At 55.7% G+C, this 11,957-nt stretch overlaps 1 protein-coding gene across 2 annotated transcripts in view; it reads left to right on the plus strand.

Annotated features, from left to right (window-relative positions):
* Positions 1-9,063, plus strand: part of WDR59 (WD repeat domain 59) — a 50,840-nt gene extending 41,777 nt beyond the window's left edge. For both annotated transcript variants that reach the window (XM_074583268.1, XM_074583269.1), the window contains 7 exons: positions 503-584; positions 2,437-2,549; positions 3,640-3,787; positions 3,880-3,952; positions 5,480-5,606; positions 5,998-6,140; positions 7,418-9,063. In XM_074583268.1, coding sequence (XP_074439369.1) covers positions 503-584; positions 2,437-2,549; positions 3,640-3,787; positions 3,880-3,952; positions 5,480-5,606; positions 5,998-6,140; positions 7,418-7,653 — 922 coding nt within the window. In that variant the 3' untranslated portion in view covers positions 7,654-9,063. The remainder of the gene's footprint in view (positions 1-502; positions 585-2,436; positions 2,550-3,639; positions 3,788-3,879; positions 3,953-5,479; positions 5,607-5,997; positions 6,141-7,417) is intronic.
* The last annotated feature ends 2,894 nt before the right edge of the window (positions 9,064-11,957 follow it).

Consider the following 11,957-nt stretch of genomic DNA (forward strand, 5'->3'; position numbering starts at 1 on the left):
TGCCGGCCTCTCGGAGACTCCCCGGTGGGTGCATTATCCTACCGGAGAACAGGCTGAAGACCAGGCTGCTTCTCCGCAGTGTACTGCCGTGTCCCTCCCGGTCAGTCCGAGCAGCCCAACAGGCTGAACGGGAACAGGATGGTGTTAACTGATGGCACCAGCTTCTGGGGAAAAGAACGAATCTTGGCTTGGTGATAGCCTGGCACAGGTTTGGTCCAATATCTCCCTGGAAGCAGCGCGTCTTAGGATCAATCCCGGCTAGTCTGGAGCTGGACTTGATGTGCAGTGTGTTAGGGAAGGTGAATAGTGGGAGTTGCCAGAAGGATGGCAGTGATCCCTGAATAATGGGAGGAAGGGATGGGATCCTGGCCATGCTCGTGGGCTCATATTGATCTGGAAGTTCTGGGCTACTCACTACTGCCAGGACCGCTTTCCCCCCCATCCCTCTCCACCTTCCTAGGTAATGTGCCAACCAGATCTGAGTTACCTCCTTTCTTTTTAGACTTAATGTGAATAATATCCAGGAGACTTGCCAGAAGAATGCTGCCTCAGCCTTGGCTGTTGGACGGAGGGACCTCGTACAGGTATTATGCTGAATTAGACCTCTTCCTTAGCATGCTGTGCTACCCTCAAACGGCGTGTGCTGTCACCTTGATACCTCAAGAGCCAGCTGGGTTCAGCAGTTGTTTCAGGGACTCTGGTTGGTGAACTGAGGCCTCTGGAACAGCCACAGAGGTGGTCTCTACCTCACTGCCTCTTGGCATCGAGAGATTCCTTCCCAGGGCTGCAAGCAGATTGTGTTACGCCATTTGCCAAAATGAGCGAAGCACATTTTTCAGGGAATTCCTGCAGGCAAAGCGAGGAATGCAGCCTACTTTTGAGTCAGTGAATGGAGTAACTGTGCACACCATTGCCTAGCTGCTGTCAGCATTTTGATTGCTGATTTTGTCTTATTTATGTAACCATTCACGTTGTTCGGTGTTCATCTGCGCTGGCAGGCACCCAGCCCCAGAACAGGGCTGGCCACTTCCCTTCAGCTAGCAATAGCTAGCTAAAAAATGGCTATTTGGGCCCGCGCTTTTCCATGCGATTAGTCCATCGTAACAGGCAGAACATTTGACGGGATTCAGGAGCGCCTGGAAGAGATGGGAACGGGCTGGCACTGCCAGAGGAGCCTGTGCACCTCTCCTGAGCACTTGGCTCTTCCTAGACCTTGTCAGGGAACAGCGTAGGTTTATCTGATCTAAGCAGAAGCAAACTCAAGATGTTGTCTTGCTTCTTGGTGGGTTCTGCCAGACCAGGAGAGAGAAGGTAGGTCTAGTTCCCCTTTGTCTGTCCTTCATCTTGCTGTCTGGTTTGCCCACATTGGACCAGAGCTTGGGTGGAATAACTTCAGCAAGATTTCTCTGAGATACCTCTGTTTCTTGCTTGTTTTTCTTGTTTTTCCCTGTCCCGTGGAACTCTAGCCTGTATTGAGCTCACCTTGTTCCCAGCAGAGATGGAGTACACATAAGATGTGCTCTGTAGCACTGTAGGAAGTGGCATCTTTCCCATTTCCTTTCTGTGCTCTCTTGTATTCAGCCCTGTCCTTGTTTCGGTTTCTCTCCTGTTTCTCTCAGGTTTCACAGTGAGCAGCTGTGGGACTACTGTTCCTGGCTGTTCTTTGTACTTGGAGCACTTGGTTTTTCTTTACGTTTCTGTGTTGTCCGCTCTCTGATTTCTGCTGTCTTTCCGGCACCGTGCTCCTTTTCCTTTCCTGCTCTTTTTTCATGCCAAACTAGGAGCTTTGCTTTTCCCTGGAATATTCTAATTGTCGCATTTTGAAAGGCACAGCAGAAAAAAACAGCCCTAGATCAGTGCTATAGCGACTGAAAAGATGGAGCAATTTTCAGAGGAGAGGATGATAAATGAAGGAGAAATTTCATGTGGAATAGTTAAACTGTTGGAGTAGAAACGGCAAGCTGTACTCCTGTCTGCGCTGGGCTGTGTTAGGAGAACAGAGGTGTTCATTAACGCCTAAGCTAATCAAAAGATACTTTTCATGCAAATAATGATTCACCAGTAAACTTCCTGCCACCAGACATCTCCGAACCCAAGAACTGCCTCAAATTTAAAGCCTTTTAAGGTTTCTGAATAGGAAATGCACTGATAAATCTGTTAAGCTACCCTGACAGGTCTGTGAGACTATAGACTGTTATTCTTCAGAGTTTAACCCAAACTCAAGGCAAGTGGGACAGGGAAAGCTTCGGTTTTGTGTCACTCTATGTATTATTTGTAACACGAAAGCTGAAACTGCTCCCTGTTGCCAGGAGAAAAAAAAAAAAAAAAGGCAAGCTCCATTATTATCTGTCTGTGAGTGAATTTGTGCACACCTATGCCCTGGGAGTGTGATTATTTCTAATTGTAGCTTTGATGCTTTTCCTTCCTGTCTGCCAGGTTTGGTCACTAGCCATGGTAGCCACTGATCTCTGTCTCGGACCGAAGTCTGACCCAGATTTGGAGATACCTTGGGCACAACATCCATTTGGACGTCAATTACTGGAGTCCTTGTAGGTGTCTGAATGCTGGGGAGGGGCTGGGGAATGTTTGCTGAAGCAGAACTCTCCATAACTATGTACGTTGTATGGCATCTTCTCAGGCTTGAAATAGTGCCACAGCCTGTAATTTTTCCTCTCTCAAGCCTGAGCTGCATCGAGGGAAGCTGCGAGTGTGTTTATGACGTGCAGGAGGCAGCATTTGGCCTCCTGTCCAGCGCCCAGGTCTTCTTAGGCTAGCATTGAGTAATAGGCCAGGTGCAGCAGGAGCTCTGCTTTCCAGCAGGCCCACAATGCCCGACTTGGAGATTTTGGTTTTCTGCTCCCCACCTCCTAAATGAGTGTCTTGGTGCAGCTGGTTTGTTCACCTTCAAATTCACTGCTGCCATATAGCATTACTGGGAAGTCATTCTGCTGGTCTGAAAGCCAAGTGTTAGCTGCAGATGTCCTCCTGCCAGTGAATCTGTTCAGGGGGGGACGTAATTAGTAGTTGATGTTATCTCTCGATATACCCTATTTGGAGGCACAGGATTTGTGTGGTGTATTTTGCATACAGTTGCGTGACCTAGCTCTTTCCTACTGTGTGGCAGCAGTGGGAGGGGAGGACAGGTTGTTCTTCGTCGCTCTGAGCCTTTGGAACAATCCAGAAACTTCACAGGCATCCAGAAAACCTTTGGTGGGGTTTTGCTTCCTGATCTAGATGCGGGATGCTTGCATGTAGAGGGTTTTGTCAAAAAGACATTGTGGATGGGGGTGAGTCTAATGGTTCCAGCTTTACAGCCAGTTAAAATCAGCTCTTTGGACGTTGTTCCTGAAGCTGCACAAACTTGGGATAATTGGGTCATGAGCACCGCTGGATTCCCAGAGCTCCCATCTTTCTCCCACCTGTTAGGCCACCAGTGTTTTCAGGAGGAGGAATTGGCTCCTCAAAGGTGTGATGGAAAAGACAACCCAGTCCTGCAGGGCGCACGTGTCTCCTGTAGGCGGTAATTGCGACCCAAATTGATTTATGCAACGGGTTATAAATTAGTTGTCCTGGAGTCTCGATGCTTTAGCCTCTGATTTCTGCCCAGTCACATGCTGTCTGTCCTTTTTCATTTCCCAGGCTGGCTCATTACTCGCAGCTCCACGATGTGCAGACTCTGGCCATGCTCTGCAGCGTGTTTGAAGCCCAATCCAGGCTACAGGGCTGCCCAAACTCCTACGGCCCCTTTCCTCAGCGTGCCTCCAACCTGGCCTCCCACAGCCGATATGTATGATCACCGTTTCTTTCCCATTTGTCTTGCATATCTTTGAACATCTCTCATGTAGATGACATGGTTTCCTCTCCTTTCCCCCTCAACAGCCTAGCTTTACTTCCTCTGGCTCCTGTTCCAGCATGTCAGATCCTGGACTTGGCACCGGAGGCTGGAGCATAGGTACTGAGATCTGGGGAGTAAATGGAGGAATCTGCCTCCCTTCTGGCCTAGGGGGAAGAAGGGAGTTAGTATTGGCTGTGATCGCAGATGTGCTCTGCCGGAGCAGCTTTGCGGGGTTTGGCCAACGTGATGTGACTCCGTGGCTGGAAGTGAGCAGGGTTTGCAGTAACCGTGTCGATGCTCCTGCAGTCCTGCCCCTCCTGACTTCTGTAGCATACTGGCCGACCGGGCTTTGGAGAAACTGTTAGAAACACCCTAGACATACCGAGCTAGGCCCCTGGATCGCAGGCTAACCCAGCGCCAAGAGCTCCCACTGCTGCCTTTTCCAGTTGGAAACAATCAAAGAGAGAGAGACCAGTTTGAACCATTTTGTTTCCCGCCCGGCCATAGCAAGCACTCGGGGTGACTGCCTCCGTGCTGCCTGGTGCCGTAGACTTTCCATAGCCCTAGCGCTTTGCACAGTTTGAGGCTGTTATCCATGCTGACTACTCCTGGTAATTCCCTTGTCCTTCATGTTGCCAGGATTAGCTGCTCCCTCATCTTCCCAGGGTTCAAGGTCAGGCTGACTGGCCTGCAGTTCCCTGGGTCATCCTCCTTGTCCTTTTTGAAGACAGGAGTGACACTTGCTTTCCCCCGGTCCTCAGGCACCTCTCCCAGTCACCACGATCATTCAGTGATTATCGAGAGTGGCTGCGCAATGTCATCAGCCAGTCGATTCCACGGGGTTCAGGGGGGAAAAAGCAACGCTGCGCTTCCTCCTGTTACTGGAGAAGCGGCAGCAGTTGGGAAGGCTGGGTTCTCGGTGCCACGAATACCCGCAGCCTGAGGAGGTTTTCTGCTGAGCTGCGAAGGTATCAAAGACAAGTCACTCGTAAGGGCTGCAGCATCAGAGTCGAAGCTGTTGGCTGATTCCTGGTGATATACACGGCCTGGGGCAGCATCAGCCCTTTTAGCACCAAAGCTGTAACGTTTCAGTGCGGTATCAGGGCATCTGTGACAGGGGGAAGAGAGGAGAATGGGGGTTAACGGCGCTGATGTTGTCTTGTAGCGGTTATTAGCGGTCTTCTCCCTGCCCCCGGGGCAATGCCTTACATACAGAGGCCCCTTTGCGTAAGAGCAGCCCGGTGATGAGAGTCCTCCCTCTCTAGGAAAGGGGAGCCCAGGCCCGCCAGGGCTAGCACTCCCAAACAGACTCCATGGGATTGATTCCCTGGATACTTGTTGTCTAAAGTGGGAGGCAAAAGGGATGCCTCCGTGTTAGGTTTCTCTGCCTAGTCATCCCCGTTCCCGTCCTGTCACCAGAAGTGCAGTAGCAGCACTTGGCAAGTAGAGGTTGGCACGTAGTTTTCTGAGGCAGGGCAGTGGTTGTAGGAATGCAGAAGGTGGTACCGCCACGTCTTAGAGAGAAAACCGGGGTGTGCGAATGTGTGGTCTTCCACGTCTCCTTCCCCACCCCGTTTTTGAGGCGGTTGCGCTCGTGAGCACTGTGCTTTCTGAGGTGCGCTCACAACCTTTTGACGCTCGCAGCAAACAAAGACGCGGAGCAGGCTTCCACTCCCTGGTGCGAGTCTTCCCCGGATGACTTCCGCTACGGAAACCTGATGTATCCTGACCATCGGGAGCGTGAGAAAGACCAGCACGAGAAAAACAAAAGGTAGGTGATGGCGTGCCTCGGGGGGGTACTCAGGGAGGTGTGACTCTGTGCCCAAGTCAGCTGGAACTCTGTAGCCAGGTCTCTGTGGGTGCTGTCCTTTGGAGAAGCTTCATGCTGCAGATGAGCTCTGCTGGGATTGCGTACGATGCGTCTGGAAGTGGCCATGGTGGGGGTCCTGGCGGGCGGCCCACCCATTCATCACACCCTTGAGTGCAGAACAAGTGGAAGGCCAGAGCAGTTGGCATTCAGCAGGGTTTCAGCAACGCGTGGGAAGTCATGTGCTGCTCTTCTAGCAGCGAGAGCTGGTTGCGTAGCCGTCGCTGGGAAGAGGATTGCAACCAGAGGCTCTCAGAGTCAACCAGGTGGATGACAACCCTGTTTATTCCTCTAGGCTCCTGGATCCTGCCAACACTCAGCAATTCGATGACTTTAAGAAGTGCTATGGAGAAATCCTTTATCGCTGGGGCCTGCGAGAGAAGCGGGCCGAGGTTCTGAAATTTGTCTCTTGTCCTCCTGATCCCCACAAAGGAATCGGTGAGTGCCTGCTCCGGCTGCCCAGGCGGAGTCACGGCTCTGCCTGGGGAGCTTAGGGATGAAAAGCGTCCATCGCCCTGCCCAGAGGTTAGCTCTGCCAGGCAATGGTTTTAGCTTTTTCTCAGCTCCGGGTGGAGACGAGGCTTGCAGATGTTGGTTCAAGGCCTTTGTAGACTTGTAGCATCTCTCCAGTGAAGCTGGAAACGCACATACTGCTACGCTCGCAATGTTCAGCGGTTTGTGCTGGTGGCTGTTCTTTATTCCCTCTGAATAAGAGCCCAGACGTGCCCTGTCCTAATCTCCGATTCTGGGCTGAAGCGTCCGTCTACTGCGTGCATAAAATGGCAAGATGTCGAACTGTGGGTGAGCTAGCCAAGAAACAGGCAAACAGAACGTTTCTCCCGAAACATTTTCAGCAGCATTAAGTGCCCCGAACTGCTGCTTAAGGACCGCTGCCAAAATTGTCTTCTCCCTAGGCCTCTGGGAAGAGATGCCCTTAACCTGGGAGGAGAGAAGCAGGTGAGAGATGCCAGAGCAGCAGCAGTTGTCTCACCTTCTCACCTGGGACTCCTCCTGGGGAGTAACTGGAGTGCGAATTGGTGACTTCAACCACGCCATGGCTAACAGTCACGGCACTGGTATACAGTGCGCCTTCTGCTCCCTCCGTGAGGAGAAACAAAGGCCATTCTCGTTTGCTCCTAGTTACACTTCAGAGAGATGTGAGGCAGATGAGTGCAGCGGGAAGCCTTCATCTCCGCAGTGTGTGTCGGCATGTTCTGAGCTAGAAATCTGTCACACCTTCCCAGCCGCCAGCAGTTCAGCCATCAGGGGAATTGGTGGGCCAGGCTGTGCCCGGGCATGCTGATTGCCTGTCTCTCTGCTCCCGTATGGAGACCAAACTGAGACCTCTATAAAATACCATTTTTCCCCCCGAAGGAGATTTGAGGCAGATCTCTTGGGCTGTGGGTTTGGGGAACTCATCTGTTGAACGGGGGGGGGGGGGGGGCGGGGGGGGGCCGTCTTTGTCCATGATGTGGATCGTGAGGGTGGTGAGCCCCTGGCCCAGGTTGCCCAGAGAAGCTGTGGCTGCCCCATCCCTGGAGGGGTTCAAGGCCAGGCTGGACGGGGCTTGGAGCAACCTGGGCTGGTGGGAGGTGTCCCTGCCCAGGGCAGGGGGGTTGGAACGAGATGATCTTTAAGGTCCCTTCCAACCCAAACCATTCCACGATTCTGCCAGCACTAAATTGTCTTGCTCTCCGTTTCTTTCCTCCGGCCAGAGTTTGGCGTGTACTGCAGCCACTGCCGCAGCGAGGTGCGCGGCACCCAGTGTGCCATCTGCAAGGGCTTCACCTTCCAGTGCGCCATCTGCCACGTGGCGGTGCGAGGCTCCTCTAACTTCTGCCTGACCTGCGGACACGGAGGCCACACCAGCCATATGATGGAGTGGTTTCGCACCCAGGAGGTGTGTCCCACGGGCTGTGGGTGCCACTGCCTGCTGGAGAGCACCTTCTGAGCAGTCCTGACAGCGGGGTGCCCGTGAACTGGGTTTAATATTTAATTCCCAAGCCATGTCGAATCAGCTCTGCTCCGCAGTGTCTGGAGGAGATGCCACGGGGAGCTGCAGCGGGATGTCCTGGCGATAAGCTGCAGTGACGTTTTACAGGTGCTTCCAGTATTCCAACGCTTCCCAAGTTGCTTTCAGACCCATTTGACCAAACTCCCCGTGTCCATTGCTGGCGATGGATGCCAGACCATAAAAATTGCTCTCTCCTGCAGAAAGGTGTGTGAATATTGGCTCTTCTCTGTTGGGATGAGGAGGTGTTAAAAAGCTCCTTTGGAAAGGGCTGGCCCGGCCAGAGCCAAACTCGCTCCAGCTACGTAGTGTCTTGCCAGGTGCCTCCTTACGGGAGCTCAAAGTGAGCAAAACAGTCGTCTTTGCACAGTTAAGGCAGAAATAATTCACAAGCGACGGTGAGCTCTAAAGGCGAACTGTAAACTGTGCTCAAAGAGCAAATGGTCCGTGGGACTGTGCCGAGAGTGGCTTCGCAAAATGACAGGGTCCTTATTTTGAATGGCTGTTTACGGGGTTTAGGTTACCCCGTAAAGCAGAAGAACGAAAATGACATTTTTCAGGATCAATTCCTAAATAGCTTCCTACTCGCTGGTCAGTCCCTGCGGCTGGCGTGACACCCAGCCACGCGCCCAGGGGCACGAGGATGAGTTGCTTTCTTCCAGCAGTTTCACTACCCTCGCTCTTGAGGCGTCTCTTGAGGTGATACGATGCACTTTAACTTGCCTGTCCCTGCCTTCTTGGTGACACATCCTTTTGAGTTTGGGATCCACGCGGTGTTCCCATAGATCTGAGGGTGTTTTGGAAAGCTTTTTGCTTCCTTACTGAGAAAACACAAGGAGGACACTTGCTCCGTGCAACTCCTCCTGGCTGTTTTCTCCAGACTCTATGGGTGGAATCAATGAATAATTTGAGATTCGCTTGAGTGATGGGGATGGGGGAGGCAGCAATTTCTAGGCGGGGGAAAAAGGGGTTTTGGAAGGGTGGTGGGATTCACGGAGGCAAAAGGTTTGTGCCTTTTCTCCCTGTGGAGCTTCAATTGGAGAATGTAGGGGAGCTGTTTAGGTGCCGGGGACGCTGCTGGGCGGTTGTGTGCACACCCCGGGCGTGCAGCCCGTGCCTCTCCTGAGCTTCTTCAGCCCGGGCTTTGGTTTTTGGGCAAAGGTGTGGTGAGGGATGAGCCTGCTGGAGTTACCCGGACCCAATCCCCTCCTCCTGCACTTCACCTGCTGAGCCAGGCCCCGTTCCCTGCCCGCTCCCACCCTTTGTGCTAACTCAGCCTGGGGGATCCTGCCGTGGAATGAACACATGGTGTACCTTAAACATGGAAGCATTAAAATTATTTTTTTTTAAGCGCTGTTCTGATAGAACTTGGTGTCGCCATGCTAGTTCTCCCTCCATGGGGAAGCTCTCCCTCGCAGCAGGGGGCGGGGGGGGGTTCAGCGTTGCACCCCATGGCCCTCTCTCTGCACCCCAAAGCGGGTGTCCCGCTCCGGCTGCCTGTGCCCGATGGCGGCAGCGACCTGCAGTAGCTGGCGGGGGTCACTGGCTGCCACCAGCACCCCCAACCCTGGCTCTCACGCCGCCTGCCTTCCTGCAGGGACGATGTGATGGCGTGTGGCACCCCGATGCCGCGCCGGCTTGGGAACCGCCTGCAGGTCCTGATGCACCTCTTGCGAAAACGAAGCCAGGGCGGCGTTCTGAGCTGCCGGCGGATCAAACCCTGCCGTCCTGCAGTTCGGGGAGGCCCCGGGCAGCGTCTGTGCCCCCAGCGAGCTGGCAGGTCCTGCCCGGCGCCACGGTGGCCCTCGGGCGAGGGTGCTCCAGGCCGGGAGCCGCAGGGTGAGGGCTCCCACCCTCCACCTTCCTACGTGACAGCCATTCAGCTCGGAAGTATTTTCATTTCCATGCTCGAGTGCGCGTGTAGGCTGGAAGGGAAAGGAGCCTTGTTATTTAAAGGTGACGGACCGACAGATCGTGGCGTTTATGGGTGTTATTACAGCTCATTACGGTCTATCTCCATAGTATCTGAATACCTCCGAGGTGGAGGGCGGCTGGTGCTTCGGAGGAAGGCGGAAAAGCACTTGCCGTGGCTGTTTGTGCAACCCCGCGGAGGTAGGTGGAATTTCTTCCTGGACACTGCAGGCGTTTGTCTCGCATCTTGCAGCGTGTGCGGCGCTCGCGTTGGGAGCGGCCTTGCTCAACGCGGGAGCGACTCTTGCAAGGAAACAGGAATGGCTTACTCTGGCCCAGCGAGAAGAGAAATGCCTTGCCTTCGCTGTGTTCAACAGCCCCTGTCTGAAATAAATGGGCAGAAATGGGGTGCGCTGCGCCACCCACGCCGGCCCCCTCTGCTCTCCCCCCCGGCGGCCTGTCGTCTTGCCCGCCTTGCTCTTTGGAATAACTTGGCAAAGCACAAAAAGATCCCAAACTCGGGCAAATCTCACTCCATTACAGGTTTTAGAGAAGGGAGCAGGTCTCGGCGCAGTGCCTGCCCGGCTCTGGGGACGCTGCCCCAGTCAAACCAGTTCATCGAATGGATGATCCGCAGACCGTGGTCCGTGCTGGAGAGGGGGGTGGCTCCCCCATACATTCTGCTGGTGCGGGGACTGGGAGGTGTCTAATTAAACTGGGTGCTCGGGGGGAGCGAGCTCCTCGCAGGCCCCACAGGAAGGTTGCGGGCCGTGGCCGGGGCCATGGGACCAGGTCCGTCCCAGACCAGTGCCGATGGGGAGATGCCACTGCTCTTCCACCCTTCCCTGCCCACGGCTGCTGGCCAAGGCAGAGGAAGCCGAGCGCGAGGGACTTTGGGGCGACCCCCAGAAGCTGCTTTGGCACGATGTCCCTCAGCTGCCAGCCGAGTGCGTCCCCAGGGCCGTTACTGGCACGTGGGTGCTGGCTTTCCCGATGGTGGCTGGAAGAAAAAGCTCCCACGACAGCCCCCGCTGTGCCCTTGGGGCCACCGCTGGCTTGTTAAGCCCTTTCTGTGCTCGGCGGGGCTGCGAGGAGCGTGGGCTGCCTTCCCGGCCCTGCTGAGGCTCCGCACGCGGAGCAGGAAGTTTAATCCCTGATGATCAGAGATAGGAGGAATGATGATACGGGAGACGGTGCCAAGGAAAACCTTTCCCTTTGGATGCTGCCCCTCGCAGCATCTGCGCCGGCCCCCTCCCGGCCGCAGCCCCATTAGCCCAGCGTCAGCCTGGCCGGGGCTGCGGGGCCCGATCCTGCCCCGAGCCCAGCGGCGCATTCCTGCCCTCCCTCTCCCTGCGCCGGCCCGTCTGCTGGGTGGGTAAAACCAGTTGGGGAACTGATGAGCCAAAGCCATTCGGCTGCTCTCGTTTCGGCCAAGGCTGATCATCAACTGGCTCTGCTCCCCCCGTGCTGCTCACCCCGGGGGTGGCACGGCGCGGGGACAGGGACAGTGGTGGGGAGGGGCGGCATTTGGTGCTGTTACGGCGGTGTCAGCCCTACAGCTCGTTCCCAGCACTGTCCCTCTCCCGTTGCCACCAGTGCCCGGTGCATCCCTGCTCCAGGGACTGACGTGGCCCCCCTGATCCCCATCTCCAGAGCTGGGGGGCGGCTCACCCGCCCTGGGGACACCCTTGTCCCTTGCCTGGGGGACAGAGTCCCCGCCACGGACCCCAGGAGCCGTCAGCACCCTGTGACGAGGGCAGAGGGGGATGTCAGCTCACAACAGGCTCGATAATGTCCCCAAGGCTGGGGACAGCAAACCCTGCATGCTCGGGAGGGGACGGCAGCAGAGACTCCCCGGTGCACCCTGTGCCGTGACAGGGAACCCGGGGCTGGCAAAGGCTGGACCCCTCCCCTAGCCCCATGCTGGGGCCACCAGCAATGCCCAGCGTGGGCTACCCAAGGGACCTGGACACCCCAAAACCCGCGGTGTCCCGTGCATCCCCCCCCAGCTCCGTGGGCCATCACCGTGGCGCCTGGCCTGCCCTCCCTCGCCCTGGGGTGCTGGTCAGGGCGTGGGTGGGAAGGGAAGGAAATGCCTTTCCCGGGTTTCGCCAGCCCCTGGGGCTGCGGGGAGAGGCCGGGACAGACCGGGAAGCCCACGGGACGCCACCAAGGATGTCCCAGTGGGGTGACAGCCAGGATGCACCCCACGATCCCGTCTGCACCCCGCCATGCAGCCATGGCACCTGCGCTGAGGGTCTGGGGTGCCCCCCCAGCCGGGGCTGTGGGTGCAGCGGGCTCCGGCTCGCCCAGACCCGCTTCCGCCCCCGCGC

The sequence above is a fragment of the Larus michahellis genome, chromosome 4 (genome assembly GCF_964199755.1).
Source record: "Larus michahellis chromosome 4, bLarMic1.1, whole genome shotgun sequence".
NCBI classification, from domain to species: domain Eukaryota; kingdom Metazoa; phylum Chordata; class Aves; order Charadriiformes; family Laridae; genus Larus; species Larus michahellis.